The sequence below is a fragment of the Muscardinus avellanarius genome (genome assembly GCF_963383645.1).
Source record: "Muscardinus avellanarius genome assembly, chromosome: 21".
Taxonomy (NCBI): Eukaryota; Metazoa; Chordata; class Mammalia; order Rodentia; family Gliridae; genus Muscardinus; species Muscardinus avellanarius.
Genome location: NC_137807.1, coordinates 17,915,223 through 17,942,702, shown reverse-complemented (window position 1 = coordinate 17,942,702; position 27,480 = coordinate 17,915,223). Strand labels below are relative to the sequence as shown.

General features: G+C 47.3%; 1 protein-coding gene across 2 annotated transcripts in view; it reads right to left on the bottom strand.

Moving 5' to 3' along the window:
* The window catches only part of THOC5 (THO complex subunit 5), a gene marked incomplete at both ends in the record, with an annotated part of 40,414 nt that extends 13,229 nt beyond the window's left edge, over positions 1–27,185 (bottom strand). Inside the window, 12 exons of one of the 2 annotated variants that reach the window (XM_080717737.1) lie at positions 2,170–2,278; positions 4,076–4,175; positions 4,380–4,420; positions 5,948–6,025; positions 9,989–10,024; positions 10,698–10,830; positions 15,872–15,986; positions 17,219–17,365; positions 18,360–18,457; positions 18,613–18,726; positions 22,351–22,494; positions 27,087–27,185. In XM_080717737.1, coding sequence (XP_080573863.1) covers positions 2,170–2,278; positions 4,076–4,175; positions 4,380–4,420; positions 5,948–6,025; positions 9,989–10,024; positions 10,698–10,830; positions 15,872–15,986; positions 17,219–17,365; positions 18,360–18,457; positions 18,613–18,726; positions 22,351–22,494; positions 27,087–27,182 — 1,211 coding nt within the window. The remainder of the gene's footprint in view (positions 1–2,169; positions 2,279–4,075; positions 4,176–4,379; positions 4,421–5,947; positions 6,026–9,988; positions 10,025–10,697; positions 10,831–15,871; positions 15,987–17,218; positions 17,366–18,359; positions 18,458–18,612; positions 18,727–22,350; positions 22,495–27,086) is intronic. The other variant, XM_080717736.1, reaches the window with a different exon arrangement.
* Between the last annotated feature and the right edge of the window lie 295 nt (positions 27,186–27,480).

Sequence of the window (27,480 nt, the reverse complement as noted above, 5' to 3'; positions counted from 1 at the left end):
ACTTAGTGGGTTGTAGGTTGGAGGTAGAATGCCAAGCAAGGGGTTCCATCCCCAGAACTGAAAAAACAAAGGAAACCAAATGACCTGCAGCTTCACGTGTCTCCTTGAGAGGATATTACGTAACAACCAGAGCGAGGAAGTGGACTTGAGGCCAGGCTCGCAGCTAAGCGAGGAGCTGGTATAAAGCAGCAGCCGGCCTGCCTGAAGCCCTGCTATTAGCGCACTGGACATCTTAGAAATTAGCAAGCAGCTGAGTATGGTGGTGCACGCTTGTAATCTCACCATTTGGGAGGCTGAGACAGGAGAATCACGGTTCGCGGACAGCCAGCTACTTAGCGAGGCCCTTTACAACTCAGTGGAACCCTGTTTCAAAATAAAGAATAAAAATAGGGCTGAGGGTGTAGCTGGGAGGTAGAATACTCCTGAGTTCCATCACCAGTACTGCAAAAAAAAAAAAAAAAAAAAAAAAAAAAAAAAAAAAAAAAAAAAAAGAACAAGAATGCCCCTAGGTTTAATTCCCAGTACAAAAACAAATATATATATATATATATATTTTTTTTTTTTTGGGTGGTACTAGGGGTGGAACCCAGAGGCTTTCTACCTTCGGGCTATACTCCCAGACCCATTTTATATTTTATTTGGAAATAGGGTCTCACTAAGTTGCTGAGAGCCTCACTAAGTAGCTGAGGCTGGCTTCGAACCTGTGCCGATCCTCCTGTCTCAGCCTCCCAAGCGTGGGCCAAAAATACATTTTGAAGCCGGGCATGGTGGCTCATGCTTGTAATCCCAGCATTCGGGAGGCTGAGACCGGAGGATTGTGGTTCACGGACAGCCTCAGCTACTTAGTGAGGCCCTCTGCAAGTCAGTGAGACCTGGGTTCAAAATAAAGAATAAAAAATAGGGCAGGAGGTATAGCTCAGAGGTCAAATGCCCCTGGGTTCCATCCCCAGACACCTACAAAAAAAAAAAAAAAAAAATTTGTTTGTCTACGGCCATACTACCCTGAAAAAATAAAAACTGTTTAACTTTCTTAAAAAATGATCAAAGAAGCTGGGCGTGGTGGCACACACTTGTAATCCCAGCATTTGGGAGGCTGATACAGGAGGATTGCGGTTCATGGATAGACTCAGCTACTTAGTGAGGCCCTTTGCAACTCAGTGAGACCCTGTTTCAAAATAAAGAATAAAAAATAGGGCTGGAGGTGTAGCTTGGAGGTAGAATGCCCCTGGGTTCCATCCCCAGGGCTGAAAAAAAAAAAGGAAAAAAAAATAGAAAAGAGATAGAAATAAGCAAGCAGAATGCTCATGAAAGAAGCTCTGCTCTGATTCTGGAGCCCAACAACTGCTCACTAAGCCGACAGCCCCTGCTGAGCACTATTAACTGTTCACTCAGAAGAAACCAGCCCTGGCGCCCTCTGCTGGGCACAGAGTGAATCTCATCCACTCTCAGGCAGGGGCTGCTGAGGCCTCAAAGGGCTGCAGACTGCTAACTGCAGTCTAAAATCCAGGAGACAGCCTACTACCAGGCAGAAGGGGCAGAGGTGGGAAGAGCCTGCTCCACCAGGCTCCAGACCTGCGCCTCTCCAGGTCTCAGTGGTTGGAGCAGGGCCAGAAGCGCCAGGCCAGGAGTGGGGGGTCCTCATTAAGCGAAGGATGGTTCACCCCCAGGCCCTCTCCATCTTCCCTTCTTCCCACCACTGGCTACAAATCGAGACTACCATGGTCAGGTCTTCCTGGGGATACTGAGCTATCCGTGCCTCTGCTGACTCCTCAAAACCTCCACGGCCATGTCCTCCCGCACCACCAGCCAGCAAAGGGGAAACCTGGGGACCCATCAGTGCTGGGGAACAAAAACCCCAGCACCCTGGGATACAAAGAGAAGAGTGGTCTGACCTGCCATCTGTCATCTCTGCCAAATCTCTTTCAGGCGGCAGCAAACAGCTGGTGGCTCTGCCCTACCTGCTCAACTTGCAAACACGTGGCTGTCATTTTACCACCCTCTGAGGAGGAGGACTCACAAATAGAGGCCAGAGAGCACTCGACCAATCCCAGCGACGGGCCAGGATGCCCAGGCCGGGGCCTGGACAGGGGTCTGCGTGGTGGGGGAACTCCTCCGGGCCAGAGGGAGGGAGGAAGGGCACCGGCGCCGCCCTCCGCCAGGCCCGCCTACCCTGCGCTGATGGGGGTGATCAGCTCCGTGGCGGTGGTGACTCTGGCCTTCACTGTCATGATGTTGAGGTTCATGAGGTAGTAGAAAGTCAAGCGGAGCTTGCTGTCATCTGGAGGGGAGGAAAGAGATCACTTCTGAGTCGACACTCAAAGCAGGTTGGGGAGTGCTGTCGCAAAGAAAGTCAAAGAGGCTCGTGCCACGGAAACAAACATGCAATGCTGTTGAGAGAGAAGAAACGCAAAGGGCCCACAAGTTCTTTTGCTATTTTTTTCGGCCAAGAAATGGATCTTAGCCAGGGGTGGTGGCAGAATGCCTCTGGGTTCAATGGTAGAACTCCCTGAGTTCATTCCCTCCCACCAAGACGACAACAAAAAGGCAACGAGAGGGTCAGTGTGTAGAGAATACTTCTATTCATGGAAAAACCGAAGGGAGAGAGGGTAAATACAGAGCTGTATGAAAGCTTCTAGATGCACTGAGTATTTCTAGAAAATACATGAGAAATCTGCAGCAACAGCTACCTTTGGCAATCCTCTTGTCTCAGCCTCTCAAGTACTGGTGTTACTCGAATGCACTACTACGCTTGGCTTGGCTGATTTTTTTTGTGTGTGGTACTTTCTACCTCCGGGCTATACTCCCAGACCTTTTTTTTTTTTTTTTTTTTTTAATTTGGAAACGGTCTCACTAAGTTGCTGAGAGCCTCACTAAGTAGCTGAAGCTGGCTTCGAACCCGTGCGATCCTCCTGTCTCAGCCTCCCCAAGCGCGGGGATTACAGGCGTGCACCACCACGCCCGGCCGCTTGGCTGATTTATTTATTTATTTATTTATTTATTTATTTATTTATTTATTTATTTATTATTTTGCGGTATTGGAGATGGAACCCAGGGGCTTTCTACCTCCAAGCTATACTTTCAGCCCTATTTTTTATTTTTTATTTGAAACAGAGTATCACTGAGTTGCAAAGGGCTTCACTAGGCGGTTGAGGCTGTCTGCGAACCAGGATCCTGTCTCAACCCCTCAAATGCTGCGATTACAATTGGGTGCCACCACATCCCGCTCTATTTTTATTCTTTGAGACAGGCTCTCACTCAGTTGCAAAGGGCTTCACTAAGTAGTAGCTGAGGCTGTCCTTGAACTGCAATCCTCCTCTCTCAGCCTCCCCAAATGCTGGGATTACCAGCGTGCGCCACCACACCCAGCTTTTATTTTCTATTTTAAAACAGGGTCTTGCTAAGTTGCTGAGGCAGGCCTTGAACCTGTGATCCTCCTGTCTCAGCCTCCCAAGTATTAGGGTTACAGGTGTGTGTCACCATGTCTAGCTAGTTATGACTTTTTTGTGTTCTGGTACAGGGATTGAACCAGAGGCAGCCGACCTTCAAGATATACCCTCAAGCTTTTTTACTTTTTTTTGGGGGGGGACGCGGTACTAAGGATGGAACCTGGGGGCAGTCTAACTCCTAGCTATATCCCCAGCCCTATTTTTTATTATTTTGAAACAGTCTCGCTGAGTTGCAAAGAACCTCACCAAGTAGCTGAGGCTGTCAGCGAACCACAATCCTCCTGTCTCAGTCTCCCAAATGCTGGGATTACAAGCGTGCGCCATCAGGCCTGGCCCTTTTTACTTTCTATTTTTAAACAGGGTCTTGCTAGGTTACTGAGTCTCACGCTCAAGCACTGGGATTACAGGTATGCGCCACCATGCCCAGCTTCCACAGCCTTTTTTATTTTGTTTTGAAACAGGGTCTCACTAGATTGCTGAGTCTTGCTCCATTGCAGAGGCTGCCCCTGAACCTGCAAACCTCTCCTCAACCTCTCAGGACGGGGACTGCAGGTGTATGCCACCAGGCCGAGCTTGGTTATGACTCCTCTGTGCTACAGGATTCCCAGATGAGCTGAGTACAGCCCTACCTTTACACTTCAGATCGAGCACGACGGACAGCGGGTGCCTCTTCAGCATCTCCTTCCGCTTATCATCCAACTGAACCCCCAGCGTGGGTCGCCGCCGTTTCTGGACAAACAAGAGAGCCAAGCCAATAAGCTCGGGTACAGGACTCTCTCTCCCTTCTCGGTCCCTCCCGGCCAGGGCCTCTGCACTCCTGGTGGGACCGCTGCCTTGGCGACGCGGCTGCCAGGCTCCCCTCCCATCAGCCCTTTCTTCAGTCCTCTCTTCTGCTTCTTGGGAGGATGGTGCCCCAGGAGAAAAGGTGCTTACCGTGGTCTGCTCCTCCTCCGCATCCGAGTCGCTCTCATCATCTGCAGTTAAGAGAAGGCGGCATGAGGGGAGGGCTCCGGGGCCGGGAGCGCCCCGGCCTAGGCCCAGTGAGGCCCAGACTCTGCCTGTTACAGATGTGCTTCTGTACAACGACTAACAATCTGCTGCCAAATGTGATGAACAAAAGAATGACCTCCAAACCCTCCGTTTTCTAAGGGCTTTTTATTTTATTTTTGTTGCCGTTGCTGTTGTTGTACTAGGGGTGGAACCCAGGGCCTTTTCTACCTCTGGGCTATATTCCTAGACCTACTTTATACTTTATTTGGAAACAGGGTCTCACTAAGTTGCTGAGAGCCTCACTCAGTAGCTGAGGCTGGCTTTGAACCTGTGCAATCCTCCTGTTCAGCCTCCCAAGCGTGGGGATTACAAGCGTGCGCCAGCACGTCCGGCTCTCTAAGGGCTTTTTTAGATGTCATTTCTATGGAGCACAAGCCCTTCCACTGGCAGTGAGATGGTAAGAGAAATACAAGTAACAACAGTCACAGCCACTTGACTAATCGCAGGGGCTGCTGTGCCGAGGAGCACGCCCTTCATGCGTAGCCCTCATCAAATCCACACACTAATTCTTTTTTTTTTTTTTTTCGGCACTGGGGATTGAACCCAGGGGCATTCTATCTCCAAGCTACACCCCCCAGCCCTATTTTTTATTTTTATTTTTTATTTTTGGTGGTACTTGGGATGGAACCCTTCTACCTCCGGGTTACACTCCCAGACCTATTTTATATTTTTATTTGGAAACAGGGTCTCTTAAGCCTGCAAGGCTGGCCTCAAACCTATGCCATCCTCCTGTCTCTGCCTCCCAAGCGCGGGGATTACAAGTGTACACAACCACATCGGCTTTACTTTTTTATTTATTTATTTATATTTTTTTGGTGGCACGAGGGGTGGAACCCAGAGGCTTTCTACCTCTGGGCTATACCCCCAGACCTATTTTATATTTTATTTGGAAACAGGGTCTCACTAAGTTGCTGAGAGCCTCACTAAGTAGCTGAGGCTGGCTTCGAACCTGTGCGATCCTCCTGTCTCAGCCTCCCAAGCGTGGGGATTACAAGCGTGCGCCACCACGCCCGGCTTTTACTCTTTATTTTGAAACAGCATCTCACTAAGATACAGAGTCTCACTAAGTAGCTGAGGCTGGCCACAAACTCTCAATCCTCCTGTCACAGCCTCCCAAGTACTGGGATTACAAGCCTGCGCCACCATGCCTGGCTTTCCACACACCAATTCTACATGAGGTCTTACCGTGTATTTTCTTACGGATGAGTAAACTGAGACTCAAAAATATTGCAGAGCTTCTCCAGGGTCAGTGAGCTAGTGAGTGGCAGGGCTGAGATCCTAAGGCAGCGCTGCGTGGCTCCAGGAGCTGTGTTCTCCCATCTGCCCCACACATGACGTTAAAGTCCACCAGCTGCACTAATGCCCATTAGTCTAGCTCACTGCTAAGGACCAGGACGCCCTTGGGTGGCGCCTTGGTGTCCCTGGGGAAGATGTTTCGATCACCACGTTACCTTGGGAGTCCTCAGGAGGCTTGAACAGAGCCTTGGCTTCGTCCACACTGCCTTCGATCGCCACAGACAAAGTCTTATCTGCAAGTGAGAGAAAAGTTTGTGGGACGGCCGCTGGGGGTCGGGGAGGTGTCTCCTGCCTCTGCCCCGGCTCCTGACTGACTGGGGTGGGAGGGCGGAAGCTTTCTCCACAGGGAGAGGAACAAGGCAGTATCTTTCCCATCATTTACTGAATACAAAGAACCCAAAATGCAGATTCCAGTCAAGCATCCCTGAGACTATTAGTGGAATGTCCCTCTTTTTAGGTGCATGCCAAGACACAGAAATTCACACCTGTGTCGAACACGTCACAGAGCGCTTCTACCGACTGTCCTAAAACTTTTCCCTAAGAAATCCACAACTGACTGTATCCCAGGAACAAGAGCTCTCACAAGTGCTTACTCGGTTCTACATGACACCAAGAAGCTGGCCAACATCGTCTCACGTAGCTGGGAACTCGCAGTCCAGTCCCAGACCTGAGTCCCTGCCCCACAACTTCCTGAACGTGGAAAGTCAAGTCACTGCGACGAGCCTCAGTTTCCACATATGCGAAAGAAGGACTTAACAAATACTAGCTGCCTGGCTGAGTGGTGAAGAATGAATGGTATTTATAAATTTTTTGTGTGTGTGGTACCGGGAATGGAACCCAGGGGTATTCTACCTCCAAGCTACACCCCTAGCTCTATTTTTTATTCTTTATTTTATTTTTATTCTTTTTAATTTTATTTTTATTTTTTGAGTCTGGGGATGGAGCACAGGGGCAGTCAACTTCTGAGTTACACCCCCTGCCCTATTTTTTATTCTTTATTTTGAAACAGGGTCTCATTGAGTTACAGAGGGCCTAAGTAGCTGAGGCTTTCCGTGAACCATGATCCTCCTGTATCAGCCTTCCAAATGCTGGGATTACAAGCATGCGCCACCACATTTGGCTTGATATTTATGATTTTAATTACTAAATTATTTTTTGCTTTTGCTTTGTTTTTGTGGTACTGCAGATTGAACCCAGGGGCACTGTACCTCTGACCTATATCCCTAGCCCTATTTTATTTTGGAACAGGGTCTTTTTAGGTTTCTGAGAGTCTCTCTAAATTTCTGAGGCTGGTCTAAATTTCTGAGGCCTGTCTCAGCTTCCTATGTGCTGGAATTACAAGTATGTGCCACCAGGCCTGGCTACAACTTTTTTTTTTTAGTACTAAGGGTGGAATCCAGGAGCATTCTACCTCCAATCTATACCCCTAGCATTGTGTGTGTGTGTGTGTGTGTGTGTGTGTGTGTGTGTGTGTGTGTATAAAAATTTATTTCTGTGGTCTGTGGTACTGGGCATTGTACCTCCGAGCTATACCTCCAGCCCTATTTTTAATTTTACTTATTTATTTGCAGTACTGGAGTTGGAACACACTCAGCACATACTCACACACATTCTACTTCTGAGCTACACCCCCAGTATTATTATTATTATTATTATTTCTATTCTGTGGTGCTGGGGATGGAACCCAGGGCCATTCTACTTCTGAGCTACACCCCCAACCCTAGATTTTATTCTTTATTTTGAAACAGAGTCTCACTGAGTTGCAAAGGGCCTCACTGAGTAGCTGAGGCTGTCCAAGAACCTGGATCCTCCTGTTGCAGCCTCCCAAATGCTGGGATTACAAGTGTGTGCCACCAAACCTGGCTTATTTCTTTTGATTTCTGAAACAGGGTCTCAATGAGTTGCAAAGGGCCTCACTAAGTAGTACCCGAGGCTGTCCGCAAACCACAATCCTCCTGTCTCAGACTCCCAAATGCTGGGATTACAAACATGCACCACCACACCCAGCTTACAAAGTTTTTAAAAAATTAAGTTTTGAAGTTGGATGTGATGGTGCATCCTTATAATCACAGTACTTGGGAAGTTCAGACAGTTCAAAGCCAGCCTCAACAATTTAGTGAGGCCTTCTGCAACTTACTGACTTTTTTTTATTGCGGGTCTGGAACCCAGGGGCATTCAACATCTGAGTTATACTCTCCACCCTATTTTTTATTCTATATTTTGAAACAAGGTCTCACTGAGTTGCAGAGGACCTCACTATGTAGCTGAGGCTGTCTGCGAACTGCAATCTTCCGGTCTCAGTCTCCCGAATGCTGGGATTACAAGTGTGTGCCACCATACCCAGCACTGAGATTGTTTTAAATAAAAAATAAAAATATATAGCTCAGGTGTAGAATGCTTCTGGGTTCCATCCTCAGTGTACACACACACACACACACACACACACACACACACACACACACACATTTTGGTGTTGGGACATAGCAGTGATACAACTGCCTGCCATGCAGGAGGCCTTCAGTTCCATTCCCACACAGAAAGAAAAAAGTTTGCCAGGCATGGTGGCACGTGCCTGTAATTCCAGTACTTGGGAAGCTGACACTGAAGCAGAAAGATTGCAGGTTTGAGGACAAACCTCAGCAACACAGTGAGGCTCTCAGCAACCTGCTGAGACATTGTTTCCATACACAAAAAATAAAGGGCTGGGGGTGCAGCTTGGAGGTAGAATGCCTCTGGGCCCACCCCAAGTACTATACACAAAAATGTTTTTGTCAACAACCTTATAGAAAACAATGCTATTATTATAGCTATTTAGAGATGAGAACTTCAAGCTGGGCATGGTGGTGCACACCTATAATCCTAATACTTGGGAGGTTGAAACAGGAGGTTCAGAGGTTCAAGGACAGCCTCACCAAGAGACCCTGTTTCAAAAATTTAAGGCTGGGTATGGTGGCACATGCTTGTAATCCCCACGCTTGGGAGGCTGAGACAGGATGATTGTGCAGGTTCCAAGCTAGCCTTCACTGGCTTAATAGACCCTGTTACCAAATAAAAAATATAAAATAAGTCTGGGAGTGTAGCCCGGAGGTAGAAGGCCCCTGGATTCCATTCCCAGTACCACCAAAACAAAACAAAACAAAAAAACATTGCCTGGTGTGGTAGTGCACGCTTATAATCTCAGCATTCCAGAGGCTGAGACCGGAGGATCAGGGTTCACAGACAGCCTCAGCTACTTAGTGAGGCCCTCTGCAACTTAGTGAGACCCTGTTTCAAAAATAAAGAATAAAAATAGGGCAGAGTGTGTAGCTCGGAGGTCAAATGCCCCTGGGTTCCATCCCCAAAACCTGCAAAAAAAAAAAAAAAAGGAAAAAAAAAAAAAAAAAAAAAGAATAGCAAAATTAAAAAAAATTGGGCTGGGGGTATAGCTCAGAGGTAGACTCTCTGGGTTCAAGCCCCCGAACCACATAAAAGAAAGAAAGAGACAGAGAGAGGGAGAGGAGAGTGAGAGAGGGGAAAAGGGGGAGGGAGGGAGGGGAAGGGGGAGAGAGAGAGAGGGGGGGGGGGAGGAGAACTTTATGGTTCAGAGAAGCTGCAAAGCAGCCACAGCCAGAGCAGGTAAGCTAGTATTCAAGAACCTGTCAGTCTGCCTTGAGCTCGGCCTCTCCCGCACTGAGTTAACAGCCCACCCCACACACCTGGCCTGATGTCTCACCCACTTACTCCCTGGATCCCCCCCCCTCATGGAACTCTGGGGGCCTAGAGCTGTCAAGCCCTCTTTTTTTTTTTTGGGCAGGGCTGGCGCTATGACCCAGGGCTATATCCCAGCCACTCCTCCTCCATCTTTAAGGGTTCAGAGTCACAGAAGCCTGCAACAGTTTGCTCAGCTGCATTAAAGAAGAACGGCAAACTTCCCCAAGTAGCTGACCACTGACTCATCTTTGGCAACCACACAAACCATCACACCCCACCCAAACAGGATGGTTATCCCTCATCAAGAGCTGGCAAATGCCAGACTCTTTCTTTTGTATGTGCTCAGGATTGAAGCCAAAGTTTGGGTAGGGTTGGCAAGCACTCTACCACTGAGCTACACCCCCAACCCCAGACTATTCTTTTCGGTTGTTCACTCTTGAATTCTATGGGAAAATGGAGTGGAAAGAATCTGAATTTTCAACACAAAAGAAAAGAAAATTACTCACCCTGTCTAGGGGGCTGGGAGGAGGATTTCATATGAGCTGATGATGGAAACAGGAGGGAGAAGAAGGGAGAGGGAGAGGATGAGGACCAGGAAGACACAAGAAGAGCCAGTAATGTGCTGGTCCGCGGCTGGGGAGGAGGCATGCGCTAGCAAGGCCTGTCTAATGCATGGGGTGGGCGGCGGGGAGGAAGGAAAGCTCAGGAGCGAGTGAAAGCACCTCAGGGCAGAAGCAACCCTTTCTCAAAGCCTTGGCAGAGCTGCAGCCGCCTTACACTACGGGCACACCTGCAGCCGGTGGTCCGCAGAGACGTGTACCCCATGTCTGGGCGCAGTGAAAGCCAGGAGAGCGGGCTGCCTTCAGCAAGGGCCACCCCACCCCGGCAGAGCGTGACAGGAGGCTGCGATTCGCTGCCCGGCGCGCCTCAATAGAGTGAGCACGGGCAGCCGAGACAGCTGCCTGGGCGCTGCACCGCGGGCCCCCCAGCCAGGCGCGCGATACAATGCTGTCCACTTTGAAAGCCCATCAGGTTAGTCTAGCCCGGGGCTAGCGGTCAGAGCAGCCATGCTGAGCGGTGCAGGGGAGGCAGCGTGTCACCTGAGGACTTGCGGGCAGGGCTGGGCGCTCTCCCGGGCAGACAGTGCGTCCGGGACTCCTTCGGCAGGCCACAGCTGCTCCCCACAGCACTCTGCTCCCCCCGCGCCATACTCACCACAGGCCTGCCCATACGCAGTGGCCTGGACGAAGAGCACGTAGAGGGGCGGCGGCAGGTGCCGGGCTGTCTCGTACTGCTTGTGGGCCTGGTCGAAGGGCATGAACAAGTACTCCTGCACCGGGAGGGAAGCCTGCAAGCAAGAGGAGGAGCGCTGGTCTCTCTTTTAGCCCATCCGCATAGGAACATATAGTTTTGTTTTTTTCAGTGCTGAGGACTGCACCCAGGGATTCTCTACCACTGAGCTACATTCTCAGCCCTTTTTAACTGGAAACAGTGTGTTTGAGGCTGTCCTCAAACTTGCAACCCTTGGCCTCGGAGTCCTGAGTGCTAGGATTATAGTTGTGAGGCACCACGCCTGGCTATTTATAGCTGTTTTTTTTTTTGCAGTACTGGGGATGGAACCCAGGGGCACTGTACCTCCAAGCTACACCTCAACCCTAATTTTTGGTCTTTTTTTTATTTTATGAAACAGGGTCTCACTGAGTTGTGAAGGGCCTCGCTAAGTGGCTGAGGCTGTCCCTGTGAACCACCATGCCCAGCTGCTTGGTTTTGTTTTGTGTGTGTGTGTGGTACTATGGATAGAACCCAGAGGCATTGTACTTTAGTGGTAAAATCCTAGCCCAATTTTGTTTCTTTTTGTGTGTGTGTGGTACTGTGGATGAAACCCAGGGGCTTTTCTACCTCTGGGTTATATTCCCAGACCTATTTTATACTTTATTTGGAAACAGGGTCTCACTAAGTTGCTGAGAGCCTCACTCAGTAGCTGAGGCTGGCTTCAAACCTGTGTGATCCTCCTGTTTCAGCCTCCCAAGCACTGAGATTGCAAGCGTGCGCTACCACGCCTGGCTCTGATTTTGTTTCTTATCTGGAAACAAGGTATTACTGGGTTGAGAGTCTCACTACTTGCTCAAACCTGCAATCCTCCTGTCTTAGCTTACCAAGTACTGGGATCACAGGTGTGCACAACCACACCTGGCATTGTTGTTCTACAAAAGTGACACATGAATATTCATTTGGCTGGATATTTATGAATTCTATGTTTTTCTTTATGTAAAATTATTGTTATTTTGGCACTGGGGAATAAGCCTAGAACCTCAAAAATGCTAAGCATTTACTCTACCACTGGTGCACCCCTGGTCCTGTAAAATTACTATTTTTGAAATGAGAGGCTCACTGTGCTGCCCAGGCTGGTCTTGAATTCATGGGCTCAAGTGATCCTCCCTCCTCCTCTCAGCCTTTCAAGTAGCTGAGATTACAGGCATGCACCATCATGCCTAACTACTGTTCAAAGTAATATATGTGTTGTATGAGAACACTGTATTTAATCTGGGTATGGTGGCGCACGCTTATAATCTCAGCATTTGGGAGGCTGAAACTGGAGGATCATGGTTCACGGATAGCCTCAGCTACTATTTAGTGAGGCCCTTTGCACTCAGTGAGACTCGGTTTCAAGATAAAAAATAAACCAGGCATGGTGGTACACGCTTGTAATCCCAGCATTCGGGAGGCTGAGACCGGAGGATCGCGGTTCGCGGACAGGCTCAGCTATTTAGTGAGGCCTCCGCAACTCAGTGAGACCCAGTTTCAAAATAAAGAATAAATAATGGGCAGGAGGTGTTACTTGATGTCGAATGCTTCTGGGTTCCATCCCCAGACCCACCAAAAGAAAAAAAAAAGATAAGGAATAAAAAATAGGTCGGGGGCACAATGCCCCTGGGTTCCATCCCCAGTACTAAAAAACAAAACAAAATAAAACAAAAAACTGTATTTAAGCGTATAAAGCAAAAACTCCTGGTTCACATTCCCCAAGGTAAATGTTAATGGTTTGGTGTGAACACAGACTTTTCTAAGCATCCACACACATAAGTACATCCACAAAGATACTTTGTAAACTAAAATAAATAAATATCATATTATATAAACCTGCATCAACAACTTGCATTTTTTGGGTGTGTGTGGTAATGGGGATGGAACCCAGGGCTTTTCTACCCCTGGGCTATATTCCCAGATCTAAACTTTATTTGGAAACAGGGTCTCACTAAGTTGCTGAGAGCCTCACTAAGTAGCTGAGGCTGGCCGTGAACTTGTGATCTTCCTGTCTCAGCCTCCCAAGTGCTGGGATTGTAAGCGTGCGCCACCACGCCCAGCTAACAATGTGCATTTTTGCTTATTACTATACTCGATCTCCTTTCTGACTAGTTATCTCTCAGAGGTATGTTACTCCATATTCCACTGAGCTGTGAGGCTATAAAAATGTATTAACCTGGGGCCTACTAAAGACGAATGTTGAATACAACCAAAACTTACAGTTCTCATTTTCTTTTTCTTATTATAAAGTGCTACTGGAGAATATTTTTATTAACAATTCTTTTTTTTTTTTTTTTTTTTTTGGGATGGAACCCAGGGGCATTCTGCCTCCAAGCAACACCCCCGGACCTATTTTTTATTCTTCATTTTGAAACAGAGTTGTAAAGGGCCTAAGTAGCTGAGGCTGGCCAGGAACCACAATTCTCCTGCCTCAGCCTCGCAAATGCTGGGATTACAAGCACGCGCCACCAGCCCAGCTCTAACAATTCTAATTCTAGGCCCAGAGTTGAAGAGGAGAAGTGCAGACCTTGCCAAGTCCTAGAAAAGTGAATTTATAATTTCTCTAGGGCCCTTTTACAAAGTTCCTCCATATTAGCCAGTTATCTTGCTTCATAAAGCTAAAAGCATTTAGACCAAATCTAGCTTTTCAAAGCAAACAAAAATCAGGTCACCTACATAGAAAGACATCCTACTTCATAGGTGATGTAAAAACATCCCTCCTAAGGTACATAATGACTTTTCTTTTTACAGTACTGGGGATGGAACCCAGGGGCATTCTACTTCTGAGCTACCCCCACAGCCTATTTTTTATTCTTTCTTTTGAAACAGGGTATCGTTGAGTTGCAAAGGGCCTCACTAAGTGGCTGAGGCTGGCCACGAACCGCGATCCTCCTGTCTCAGCCTCCCAAAGACTGGGATTACAAGCGTGTGTCACCACACCCGGCATGACTTTTTAAAAATATTTAGCCGGGCATGGTGGCGCACGTTTGTAATCCCAGCACTTGGGAGGCGGAGACAGGAGGATCGCGCAGGTTCGAAGCCAGCCGCACTGGCTTAAGCGACCCTGTTTCCAAATAAAAATATAAAAAATAGGTCTGGGAGTGTAGCCCGCAGGTAGAAGGGCTTCCAAGAACCCCAGTACCACAAAAATAAATAAATAAATAAATAAATAAATAAATAAATAAATAAATAAATATATATTGTGTGTGTGTGTGTGTGTGTGTGTGTGTGTGTGTGTGTGTGTGTATGACTAGTGAACCAAGAAACATTCTGCCTCTAAGCTATAAACTGAAGCCCTATTTTTTTTTTTTTTGTACTAGAATACATTTTTTTTTCTCCTTTGGTACTTGGGCATTGTACCTCTGAGCTACACCTCCAGCCCAATTTTTTAGTCTTTTTTAGTTTTGAAACAGGGTCTCACTGAGGGCCTCGCTAAGTAGCTGAGGCTGTCCATGAACTGTAATCCTCCAGTTTCTGTCTCCAGAATGCTGGGATTACAAGCATCATCACGCCTGGCTAGGATCATTGTACTTCTAAGCTAAATTCTCAGCCCTATTTTATTCTTTTATTGTAAAACAGGGTCTCATTGCAGATGGTCTCAATAAATTGTTGAGGCTGGTCAAGAACTTGCATTCCTCCTGTCTCCCAAGTAAAGGGATTACAAGCACGCACCACTGCACCTAGCTCTATTTTTATTTTTTATCTTATTTATTTATTTATTTATTTTTGTGGTACTAGAATTGAACCCAGGAGCATTCTACCTCCGAGCTACACCCCTAGTCCTATTTTATTTTTTTATATTTTGAAACAGGCTCTCACTAAGTTGTAGAGGGCCTCACTAAGTAGCTGAGGCTGGCCGAGAACCTGAGATCCTCCTATCTCAGCCTCTCACATACTGGGATTACAAGCTGGCATAACCAAGCCGAGCTTATTTTTTATTTGAAACAGGGTTTCACTAAGTTGAGGAGGGCCTCACTAAGTTGCTAAGGCTGGCCACACACCTGCAATTCTTTTGTCTCAGCCTCTCAAGTACTGGGATTATAGGCGTGTGCCATTGTGTCTGGCTACATAATGGTTTTCAAATATGAATCAAGTTCTTTCTTTCTTTCTTTCTTTCTTTCTTTCTTTCCTTCTTTCTTTCTTTTTTTTTTTGCAGGTCTGGGGATGGAAACTAGGAACATTTGACCTCAGAGCTACACCCCCTGCCCTGTTTTTTATTCTTTATTTTAAAACAGGGTCTCACTAAGTTGCAGAGAGGCTCACTAAGTAGCTGAGGCTGTCCGCGAACCATGATCCTCCTGTCTCAGTCTCCCGAATGCTGGGATTACAAGCGTGTGCTACCACACCAGGCTATTCTTTATTTTTGAAACAGGGTCTAAGTTGCAGAGGGCCTCACTAAGTAGCTGAGGCTGTCCGTGAACCGCGATCCTCCAGTCTCAGCCTCCCAAATGCTGGGATTACAAGCGTGTGCCACCACGCCCGGCTGGGTCAAGTTCTTTCAAAGGAAGCAGATATGCTGGGCAGTCTGTCCCTGGTATCATCAATGGGACTTTATAAACACCCGCAGGAAGCACATTTAGAGGCCTGGAGACTAGGGTTGGGGGTACAGCTCATTGGCAGAGTGCTCACCCAGCCTATGTGAGACCCTGGGGTTGATCCCCAGCACCAAAAGGCAGGGGGGAAAAGATGCCTGGAGTCTGCAGGGCTGGTGGGGACCATTCAGGGGGCAACCGAACTTTCACAGTGTGAAAGTATGTTACCTGGACGCGGCTCTGGATAAAAAGAAAACACACCCACATGTGTGCGGATAAGTTCCTGAACCTATGTGCCCAGTGCGACTTCTTTTTTGTGGTGCTGGGAATTGAATCCAGGCCTCAATACGCTAGGCAAGTGCTCTGCCACTGAGCTCCACCCCAGGCTCTAGCCAGGACCCCAGACACAAGCTTGCCTTGCAGCTGGCAAGACTGAGACAGAACAAGCTGGACTGGAATGTCCTCCGAACAGGAGGGCAGACCTGGCACGGCTCAAAGGGCAACGCGGCTCCTGCGGGTGCGTGCATGGCCACGCTCAGACCCAGGCCTCACCTGCATGATGCTGCTGAGGCGCGGCTGCAGGCTGCTCAGGTACTCCTTCTTCACCTCGATCTCCTTGAGGATCTTCTCCTTGTTGGACAGGCTCTCTCTGTACTTCTCTGCAAGCCTGAAGGGCAGACGGGGCACTGTCACGCAGGGCCTTGCAGGGACACTTCACCATACTGTTCACTGTTAGACCCCTTCTATAACAGCAGCCATGATTAAACACTAATGTGCCAGCACTCGCTCCATATGGGCTCTTTATAAGTACTATCACATCTAGTCCTTATAAAAACCCTGAAAGAACTAATCCCTAAAGAAGAAAATTATGTTCTGGGAGGCGTGTAACTTGTAACCTGCCCGAGGACATCTAGTTAAGAGCAAGCACACATGAATCCAGGCCTGTCTCTCCAGAGGCTCTGCCTGTGACTAGGGAAGGCCTCCGTATCGCCTGCTGCTCCATTTCTGCTGGAGACAGTGGATCCAAACTTCCATATACAGATGGACCACGTAACGCAGGCATTCTATGTACAATAATAAAGAAAAGCTCAGGCCCACACACTGGCCTGAACAGGGCAGGGTGGAAGGAAAACAGTACACTAGAATGTTGCATAGCCTTATGAAATAACATTTATAAAGCATTACAATATCAAAAGAATAATAATAGATTACCGGGAAAGGCCATCAAAATTATACTGATTTATGGTGTGAAAAATTAGGTCTCAAGTGTTAATTTTTTTTTGGTGTGTGTGTGTGGTACTAGAAATTAAACCCAGAGGGCATTCTATCACCAAGCTAAACCATCTTGCTAGTTTGATGAGAGTCTCACTGCTTGCTGAGGCTGTTCTTGAACCTGTGATCCTCCAGTCTCAGCCTCCCAAGTACTGGGATTACAGGTGTGTGCCACCATGCCCAGCTAAGGTTGTTTTGTGCGTGTGTGTGTACCACTAGGTATTAAACCCAGGGGCATTCTACCTCTGAGCTACATCCCCAGCCCTATTTTATTTTTATTCTGAAACAGGGTCCCGCAAGGTTAATGAGCATCTCTATTTGCTGAGGCTGTCCTCAACCCTATGATCCTCCTGTCTCATCCTCCCAGGTTCTGGGATTACAAACATGTGCCCCCACACTCAGCTTAAATTACAATTTTTTTAAAGAAAGGATTAGGGATATAGCTCAGTGGCAGAACATGTGCCCAGCATGAGCAAAGCCAGGGTCCAAGCCCCAGTACCACGAAAACAGAGGGAGAGATTTGGCCTTGGAGACTCGCTGGTTTCACGGTGCTCGGCTGCGTGATCCTGGGTCATGACAAAGCACTGTCACCCTGTGGTTAACGAGGTCAGGAATGAGGAGCGTTACCTTTTCCGCTGCTCCAGCTCCCAGTCCAGACGTGCCAGAGTCTGCTGGTGAGGGTCTCCCATGGTGATTTCAGCCTTGCTGATGTCTGGCGGAGCCTCCTGATAAAACTCCTCTACACTGACCAGCTCTATCTCTTCATGCTTTGACCTACAGAAAGCAAAAACAGATGTCAAGCTGCTATTCTTAGAAACCAAACTGTGGCTTATGCAGGTACAAAGCTCCCCTGTCTATGCCCACTTGGCCTGATCTGCAACTACTTAAGGTCCCGAAATCCAATCTCAGCAAAGGTTCATCAGCAGATGTGGTAGAGGTCATTGGTGACACGCCACAGGACCTTTGCCCATGGTGGCCAGGTGTTTTATCTATAAATCAGCAAAAGACCTGGAGAGATGCTTTTGAATTTACACAGGTTTCCCAGCTCAGCAAGAAAACTAATAGCTTAAAGAGACAAATAGCCAGGCATGGTGGCACATGTTTGTTATTCCAGTAGTTGGGACTCTGAGACAGGATAATCACGCAGGTTCGAAGCCAGCTTCAACAAATTAGTGAGACCTATTTCCAAATAAAAATATAAAATAGATGTGGGAGTGTAGCCCAGAGGTAGAAGGCCCCTGGGTCCCATCCCCAGAACTACCAAAAAAATAAAAAATAAAAGAGTCAAATAAAATCAATAAGCCAGGTGTGGTGGCGCACGCTTGTAATCCCAGCCCTTGGGAGGCTGAGACAGGAGGATCACGCAGGTTCAAAGCCAGCCTCAGCTACTTAGTGAGGCTCTCAGCAACTTAGTGAGACCCTGTTTCCAAATAAAATATAAAATAGGTCTGGGAGTGTAGCCTGGAGGTAGAAAGCCCCTGGGTTCCACCTCCAGAGAACTGCTTTCTACCAAGTGCAGAGCTCAGAGCTGGAGAGGGTGAGAAAGGCCTCCGTGGTTCTTCATGCAGCCCGGCGGCTGCCTGCCATCCTCTCACTGTCTGCTCGGTGTTCCCTGGATCCTGTAATCCTCCCGGCCGGCAGGGCTCACGCGGAGCTATGTCAAGGCGGTCACCGCAGACCAGGTGCCCAGCCCAGACTCACTTGAACTCGCCCACGCGGAGCTATGTCAAGGCGGTTACCGCAGACCAGGCGCCCAGCCCAGACTCACTTGAACTCCAGGCACTTGGTGATCTCCTTCTGCAGGTGCATCACCTCATACAGCAGGTTCTGCAGCTGCAGGTGGTAGGCGTCCACCTTCTGCTTGGCCTGAAGGGAAGACAAGGGCAGGGGTCAGCCAGGCACGGCTGGACGAGCGTCAGCACAGTCAGCGGGGTCAGCCAGGCACGGCTGGACGAGCGTCAGCACAGTCAGAGGGTGGGTGGGGGGGCGCGGGGAGGCTCCTGCAGCCTCTCGGCCCGCACCTCGTGAGTCTGATCTCTTCCTTTCTTCAGCCTGATGTGGGCTAACCGGTTAAGCTTCTTTAGAGTCATGAAATGCACACAGCTCTGGATCCTTCGTTCTTCGATTTCAATGGCCTGTGGGCAAAAAAAGGGTAAAGACCACTAACAACAGAGGCTGGCTCCACTTCCCTCAGTGGCTCACTGCTGACCCATTCCCATCCAGGAACACAGACAGACAAGGCAGGGAGCTCCAAATAATGGGAATGGCAAGAAGGAAATACAAAGCCGGGCGTGGTGGCGCACGCTTGTCATCCCCGCGCTTGGGAGGCGGAGACAGGAGGATCGCGCAGGTTTGAAGTGAGCCTCGCTGGCTTAAGAGACCCTGTTTCCAAATAGAAAAGTATAAAATAGGTCTGGGAGTGTAGCCCGGAGGTAAAAGGGTTTCCAGGAACCCGTGCCACCAAAAAAAAAAAAAAAAAAAAAAAGCCGGGCGTGGTGTTGCACGCATGCTTGGGAGGTGGAGACAGGAGGACCGCGCAGGTTCGAAGCCAGCCGCACTGGCTTAAGAGACCCTGTTTCCAAAAAATAAGAGTATAAAATAGGTCTGGGAATGTAGCCCGGAAGTAGAGGGCTTCCAAGAACCCCAGTACCACCACCACCAAAAAAAATGAAGAATAAAAATAGGGCAGGGGGTGTAGCTTGGAGGTTGAATGCCCTTGGGTTCCATCCCCAGACCCGCAAAATAGGAATACAGGGTTGACTATACACGGAAGTACTTAGGTTGCCAGGCAAAAGCAGTTTCTACTTAGACTGAAGTCACAGGAACTGAAGACGCAGCAAATGCAACCAATGCACAGTTAATATCTGTCCCTTCAGATCCTACACCGGGGCCTTTGCAATAGTAATGCCATTCCATGACACTTGATCTCTAGGCCCGGCATGGTGGCACAAGCTGTAATCTCCGTACTAGGGAGACTGAGAAAGAGGATGAAAGGTTCAAGGCCGCCTCAGCTATGGAGAGACTCAGAAACCTAGCAAGACCCTGTCTCAAAATAAAAAAGGCTGGCGGTGTCGGTCAGAGTAGAATGCTCTGGGTTCAATCCTCAGTGCCCTCCTCCCAAAACAGCATTAACTAAATTACAGCCATCGAGTTTGGCCATGATAAAATATATATATTAGCTAGGCATGGTAGCTCATGCTTGGAATTCCAGTACTTGGGAAGCTGAGACAGGAGGATCACAGTTTCACAGACAGCCTTAGCTACTTAATGAGGCCCTCTGCAATTTAGTGAGACCCTATTTCAAAATAAAAAGTAAAAAACAGGGCTAGGGGGGTAGCTTGAAGGTAGAATGCTCCTGGGTTCAATCCCTACTAATGCAAAAACAAAACAAAAAAATAGATATGATATTGTTGAGTGTGGTGGTGTATGCTTGTGATCCCACTACTTGAGAGGGTAAGACAGGAAGATTGTAGGTTTGAGGTGAGCCGCAGCAACTTAGCAAGGCCCTCAGCAATTTAGTGAAGCCCTGTTTCAAAACAAAAAGAGCTCACTGGGTATGGTAGTGCACAACTGTAATCCCCGTACTTGGGAGGCTGAGGCAGGAAGATCACAGGTTCACAGCCAGCCTCAGCAACTTAGTGAGGCCATCTGCAACTCAGTGAGACCCTGTTTCAAAATAAAGGAATAAAAAAGGGCTGAGGTGGCCGGGCGTGGTTGCGCACGCTTGTAATCCCTGCGCTTGGGAGGTGGAAACAGGAGGATTGCGCAGGTTCGAAGCCAGTCTCGCTGACTTAAGAGACCTTGTTTCCAAAAAAATATAAAATAGGTCTGGGAGTGTAGCCCGGACGTAGAAGGGTTCCACCCCCAGTACCACCAAAAAAAAAAAAAAAAAAAAAAAAGGCTGAGGTATACCTTGGAGGAAGAATGCCCCTGGGTTTCATTTCCAGTACCATAAAAAAATAAATAAATAAATAAATAAATAAATAAATAGGGCTGAGGGTGTGGTTCAGAGGTAGAACACCCTTGGGTTCAATCCCCAGTACCAAAAAAGAACAACAACAAAAAAGATGTAACAGTCTAATAATATTGGCCAGTATAAGCACAAAAACAACTGGAAAAAATGGAATTATTTTTTAACTTATCCATCTAGTTTTCAGACTTATTTAGATTTTTTTGTCCCTAACGCCAGGTTTATTCATTGAATATTAATAACTTCATTTTTTTGCTTTCTATATTTCTATTTCTGGTAAATCTATAAGATTTACTTATGCATACCCATGTTTACAAGATGCAAGGAATTTACATGTACCATCATTTCTCAACACCCAGAAAAATAGTTGACATTTAATATTTTCTTTTTTTCTTTTTCTGTGGTATGGAGATTTTATGCTAAGCACATGGTAACTTAAGAGAGACCCTGCTTCAGAATGAAAAATAAAAAGGAGCCGGGCGTGGTGGTGCACGCTTGTCATCCCAGCATTTGGGAGGCTGAGACAGGAGGATCGCGATTCGCAGACACTCAGCTACTTAGTGAGGCCCTCTGCAACTCAAGTGAGTCTTTATCTTTAAAATAAAGAATAAAAAATTGGGCAGGGGGTGTAGCTCGGAGGTCAAATGCCCCTGGGCATTTATAAATAAATAAAAATAAATAAATAAATAAAAGGAGCCAGGCGTGGTGGTGCATGCTTTTAATCCCAGCATTGGCAAGTTGAGACAGGAGGATCCGGGTTTGCAGTCAGCATCAGCTACTTAGTGAGGTGCTTTGCAACCCAGTGAGATCCTGTTTCAAAATAAAGAATAAAAAATAGGGCTGGGGGTGTAGCTCGGAGGTAGAATGTCCCTGAATTTAAGCCCTGTAGCGCATATGCGCGCGCACACACACACACACACAAAGATGGGGAAGGCTGGGGATATAGCTCCATGGTTGAGTGTCCGTGGATTCAATCCCCAGTACAACCAAAATACATAAACATACACACACACACACACACACACACACACACACACACACACACACACGTGTGTGTGTACATAGTAATTATCCTATATTTTCATTACCATAGCGGGTAACTGAATAGTGATGATAGGTTCCAATAAATTAATAGGCAGGCAGGGCTCTGGAGCCTCCAGGCTCCAGTTTCCTGATCATGGCTAAGAAGACCAAGATGAGAAGGGCCCTGGGAGGTGCCAAAGGTGCACACCTGTAATCCCTGTGTTTGGGAGGCTGAGACAGAAGGGTCGCGCAGGTTCGAAGCCAGCCTCAGCTACTTATAGTGAGGCTCTCAGCAACTTAGTGAGACCCTGTTTCCAAATAAAAGTAGAAAATAGGTCTGGGAGTATATCCCGGAGGTAGAAGGCCTCTGGGTTCCACCCCCAGTACCACCAAAAAAAAAAATAAATAAATAAAATAAAATAGGACTGTGGGCCAGGTGTGGTGGCACATGCTTGTAATCCCCGCACTTGGGAGGCGGAGACAGAAGGATCATGCAGGTTCGAAGCCAGCCTCACTGGCTTAAGAGACCCTGTTTCCAAATAAAAATATAAAATAGGTCTGGGGGTGTAGCCCAGAGGTAGAAGGGTTTCCAGGAACCCCAGTACCACACACACAAAAAAAGACTGAGGGTGTAGCTCGGAGGCAGAACGCCCCCGGGCCCCTGGGTTCAATCCCCAGCACCACAAAAACAAAACAAAACAAAACAAAACACCGGGAGCCTCATCTGTGCAGACCCACCAGGCTCGCCTGCTGACCCACGCCTTACCACATCCTTGCCTCCCCTGCTCTTCAGGTCCTGGATCTCGGCCATCAGCCGCTGCAGCTCCTGGCACGTGTACTTGTACAGTTCGTAGTCTCTGCCAGGGTCCCGCAGGTCCACCTCTGCCTCCTCGCTGTAGTATTTTCCTTCCTGTGGAGGGAATAGGGACACGGCTGAGATTTCTTTCTTTTTTGTAGGTTTGGGGATGGAACCCAGGGGCATTCGACCTCCGAGCGACAGCCCCTGCCCTATTTTTTTATCCTTTATTTTGAAACCAGGTCTCACTGAGTTGCAGAGGGCCTCACTAAGTAGCTGAGGCTGTCTGCGAACCGTGATCCTCCAGTCTCAGCCTCAAGATTTCTTTCTCTCTTTCCTTCCTTCCTTCCTTCTTTCTTTCTTTTTTGGTGGTATGGGAGTAGAACCCAGGGGCTTTTCTACCTCCAGACTATACTCCCAGACCTATTTTAAATTTTATTTGGAAACAGGGTCTCACTAAGTTGCTGAGAGCCTCACTAAGTAGCTGAGGCTGGCTTTGAATCTGTGCGATCCTCCTGTCTCAGTCTCCCAAGCACAGGGATTACAAGCATGGACCACCATGCCGGGCAGCTGAGATTTCTTAAATGTAACCATGAGGCCTCAAATCAGGTCATTAAAGGAAATGATCCTCAAATCAGACATTACTTTTCTTTTGTTTCAAAATGGAAACCTTTTTCTTTCTGAATTCTAAGTAATGTTTGGTGTCAAAGATTCATAACATAGAGAAGTATCAAAAACAAATGAAACAACTGCACTGGTGTTAGCACAGGCCTGTAATCCCAGTACTCAGGAGGCTGAGACAGGAGGATTGCAGGCTCTCGGCCAGCCTCAGCAACCTCGTGAGGTCCTCTACAATTTAGTGAAACCCTTTCAAAATAAAACAAAAAATAGGCCTGGGGTGTAGCTTGGAGGTAGAATGCCACGAGTTCAATCCTCAGTATCACAAAAAATAGAGGGAAAAAAGAAAACAAACAATTGCTTATTTCACTTCCCAAACCCAAACACCTCGACTGTGAATACTGTGGATAAACGCACATTTTATTTTAATTTGAAGATTTTTTTGTGTGTGGTAATAAAGGTGAAAACCAGGGGCTTTTCTACCTCCGGGCTATACTCCCAGACCTATATTATACTTTATTTGGAAACAGGGTCTCACTAAGTTGCTGACAGCCTCACTCAGTAGCTGAGGCTGGCTTCGAACCTGTGCGATCCTCCTGTCTCAGCCTCCCAAGCACTAGGATTGCAAGTGTGTGCCACCACACCTGGCTTAAACGCACATTTTGTTTTTCAGCAAGATAGGATCATAATGTCCATGCTGTTCAGTGCAAATTCTCATCCAAATGAATATAGATCTCTTTAAAAATGGCCGTATGACAGCCAGGTGTGGTGGCAACTGCTTGTAATCCCAGCATTTGGGAGGCTGAGACAGGAGGATCGTGGTTCACCGACAGCCTCTGCTACTTAGTGAGGCCCTTTGCAACTCGGTGAGACCCTGTTTCAAAAATAAAGAATAAAAAACAAGGCAGGGGGTGTAGCTCGGAGGTCGATTGCCCCTGGGTTCCATTCCCAGACCCGCCCCCTCCAAAAAAAATTAAAGAATAAAAATAGACTGGGGGTATAGCTTGGAGGTAGAATGTTCTATTACCAGTACCGCAAAAAAAAAAAAAAAAAAAAAAAAAAAACCAAACAAACAAACAAAAAAACCCCGCATGATACAATGCAGAAAGAAACCAGAAGTCACTTAACTATGTTATTACTGGTGGGTATTTAGATGGTTAAACCAAGTTTTAGCAGATACTAATGTTTCATAATTGGTCTCCCAGTCTTTGCAACATTGAATGGTACAGTAGTCAGTGCCCCAGAAGGATAAGATAAAGCTCATCATTAATCCTGATTTCCTAAATCTAAGGAAAGCACTGCTATTTTGCTATTTTGTTTTGCTTGCACCTTTTTTCTTTTCACAATGTTCTTTTTTTTTTTTTTTTGATACTTGGGGAGTGGACCCAGGGACATCATTCTACCTCCGAACTATACCACCAGCCCCTTTTTATTTTTAGTTTTGAAACAGGTCCTTTTTTTCCCCTTCCCATACTGGGGATAGAACCCAGGGGCATTCTACCTCTGAGCTACACCCCTAGCCCTAATTTTTTCCTTCTTCTTTTTCTTTTTGGTGGTACTGGGGATGGAACCCAGGGGCTTTTCTACCTCCAGACTATACTCCCAGACCTATTTTGTATTTTATTTAAAGCACAGTCTCACTAAGTTGCTGAGAGCATCACTCAGTAGCCGAGGCTGGCTTTGAGCCTGTGTGATCCTCCTGTTTCAGCCTCCCAAGCGCTGGGATTAAAAACCTGTGTCACCACGCCCGGCTTTATTCTTTAAAACCGGCGTGGTGATGCCCGGCTTTAGAGAGATCCTGTTTCAAAATAAAAAATAAAAATAAGGACTGGGCTTATAGCTCAGAGGTAGAATGCTCCTGGGTTCTATCCCTAGTACCGCAAAATAAATAAAGAACTAAAAATAGGGCTAGGGAGCTGGATGTGGTGGTGCACGCTTGTAATCCCAGCACATGGGAGGCAGAGACAGGAGGATTGAGATTCAAGGCCAGCCTCAGCTCCTTAGTGAGGCCCTTTTGCAACTCAGTGAGACCCTGTTTCAAAATAAACAATAAAAAATAGGGCAGGGGGTGTAGCTTAAAGACAGACCTCTGGGTTCCATCGCCAGACCACAAAAAATCAAAACAGCTGGGCGTGGTGGCGCACGCTTATAATCCCCACATTTGGGAGGCGGAGACAGGAGGATCATGCAGGTTCAAAGCCAGCAGGTTTGAAGCCAGCCATGCTGGCTTAAGAGGCCCTGTTTCCAAATATAAAAAAGTATAAAATAGGTCTGGGAGTGTAGCCCGGAGGTAGAAAAGCTTCCAGGAACCCCAGTACCACCCAAATAAAACAAAAACAAAAAGCCGGGTGTGGTGGCGCACGCTTGTAATCCCAGCATGCAGGAGGCTGAGACCAGAAGATCGCGGTTCCCAGACAGCCTCAGCTACTTAGTGAGGCCCTCTGCAACTCAGTGAGACTCTATTTCAAAATAAAGAATAAAAAATAGGACAGAGGGTGTAGCTCAGAGGTAGAATGTCCTTGGGTTCCATCCCCAGACCCTCAAAAAACAAAAGCAGGCCTGGGGGTATAGCTCAGAAGTAGAATCCCCAGTACTGCAAAAAAAAAAAATCTTTGTCAACAAGTTAAATAAAAGATGCACAAAAGTGTGAGTGTGTGTGTGTGTGTGTGTGTGTGTTTGTGTGTGTGTGTGTGTGTGTGTATATATGATTAAAAAAAATTTTAGCCAGTCGTGGTAGCACCACCTACAACCCCAGTACTTGACAAGCTGAAACAAGAGGATCACAGGTTCAAGATCAGCCTTAACAACTTACTCAAACTCTCAGAAATCTAGCGAGACGCTGTTTCAAAATTAAAAAACAAAAACAAAAACCAGGAGTGGTAGCGCACGCCCATAGTTCCAGTACCTGGGTGGCTGAGACAGGAGGATTGAAGGTTCTATAACAGTCTGAACAAGTACTAAGAGTCTCGGCAATCTAGTGAGACTCTGCTTCAAAATAAAAATAAAAATTAGCCGGGCGTGGTGGCGCACGCTTGTAATCCCCGCATTTGAGAGACTGAGACAGGAGGATCGCATGGGTTCAAAGCCAGCCTCAGCTACTTAGTGAGGCTTCCAGCAACTTAGTGAGACCCTGTTTCAAAAAAAAAAAAAAAAAAAGGTCTGGGAGTATAGCCCGGAGGTAGAAAGCCTCTGGGTTCCACCCCCAGTACCACCAAAATAAAAATAAAATTTAGGGCTGGGGATGTAACTCAAGAGGTAGAATGACTACATTCAATTCTCAGTACCACACACACACACAAATATAAATAAATAAAAAGGGGCGGCTGGGGATGTAGCTCAGACAGAGCAAGTTAAAAGCATTACTTTCTGTTTTCTTGTGCTGGAGGTTCAGTCTCCAGGGCCCTGTACATGCTAAACATAGGCTATACCTCAGCCTACATTGTCTTTTTTTATTATTATTATTTTTTATTCCAGTACTTGGGTGGTCGAGACAGATGCATCACCGGTTTGCATTCAGCCTCAGCTACTTAGTTGAGGTCATTCCCAACTTCATGAGACCCTGTTTCAAAATAAAGAATAAAAGCCGTGCATGGCGCACGCTTGTAATCCCAGCATTTAGGAGGCTGAGACCAGAGGATCATAGTTTGCAGACAGCCTCAGCTACTTAAGTGAGGCCCTCTGCAACTCAGGGCTGAGATGTAGCTCGGTGACAAAGTGCCCACCTTGCAGGTGCGGTGCTCTGCGTTCAATCCCCAGTTCAAAAAAGACAACAACAACAACCAAAAAACCCTCAGAAAAGAAAAAAAAATAGGGCTGTGGGTGTAGCTCAGAGGTAGAATGTCCCTGGGTTCAATCCTCAGGACAGAAAAAAATAAAAATATAAAAGAGTTACAAGCTTATCTGTTGAAAGAGCCTAACAGATTCAAGGACAGAGAAAGACAGAAGAGAACCGCCTGCTAACCACAAGACCTGCGGGCCACAGAGAGCTTCGTGAGCACACGGTTCTTGGAAGATATGATGCTCGGCTGCTGCAAAGCCAAAAACTGATACCTGGCCAAGAGCTGCAATTTCTCAGTAGCTGACCTCACCTGCTCAGTGTCAGACCGAGTCCGCTTTCCTTCAGATGGAGCTCCATCACTTCGGATCACTTTGGGCTTCCGTTTTTTGCTTGATTCTGATGACATGGTTGTTCCGCAGGGTCAGGAGGAAACAGCAGAGATCTACTAAGAGGAGAAAGCTTAGATGGGCATAGTGATATAAGCCTGTAATCCTAGTACCTGGGAGGCTAAGACAGGAGGACTGCAATTCAAGGCCAGCCTGGACACCTTCGTGAAGCCCTATTATTCAAAATAATATAGGGCTAAGCCGGGCGTGGTGGCGCATGCATGTAATCCCCGCGCTTGGGAGGCTGAGACAGGAGGATCACACAGGTTTGAAGCCAGCCTCAGCTACTTAATGAGGCCCCCAGCAACTTACTGAGAC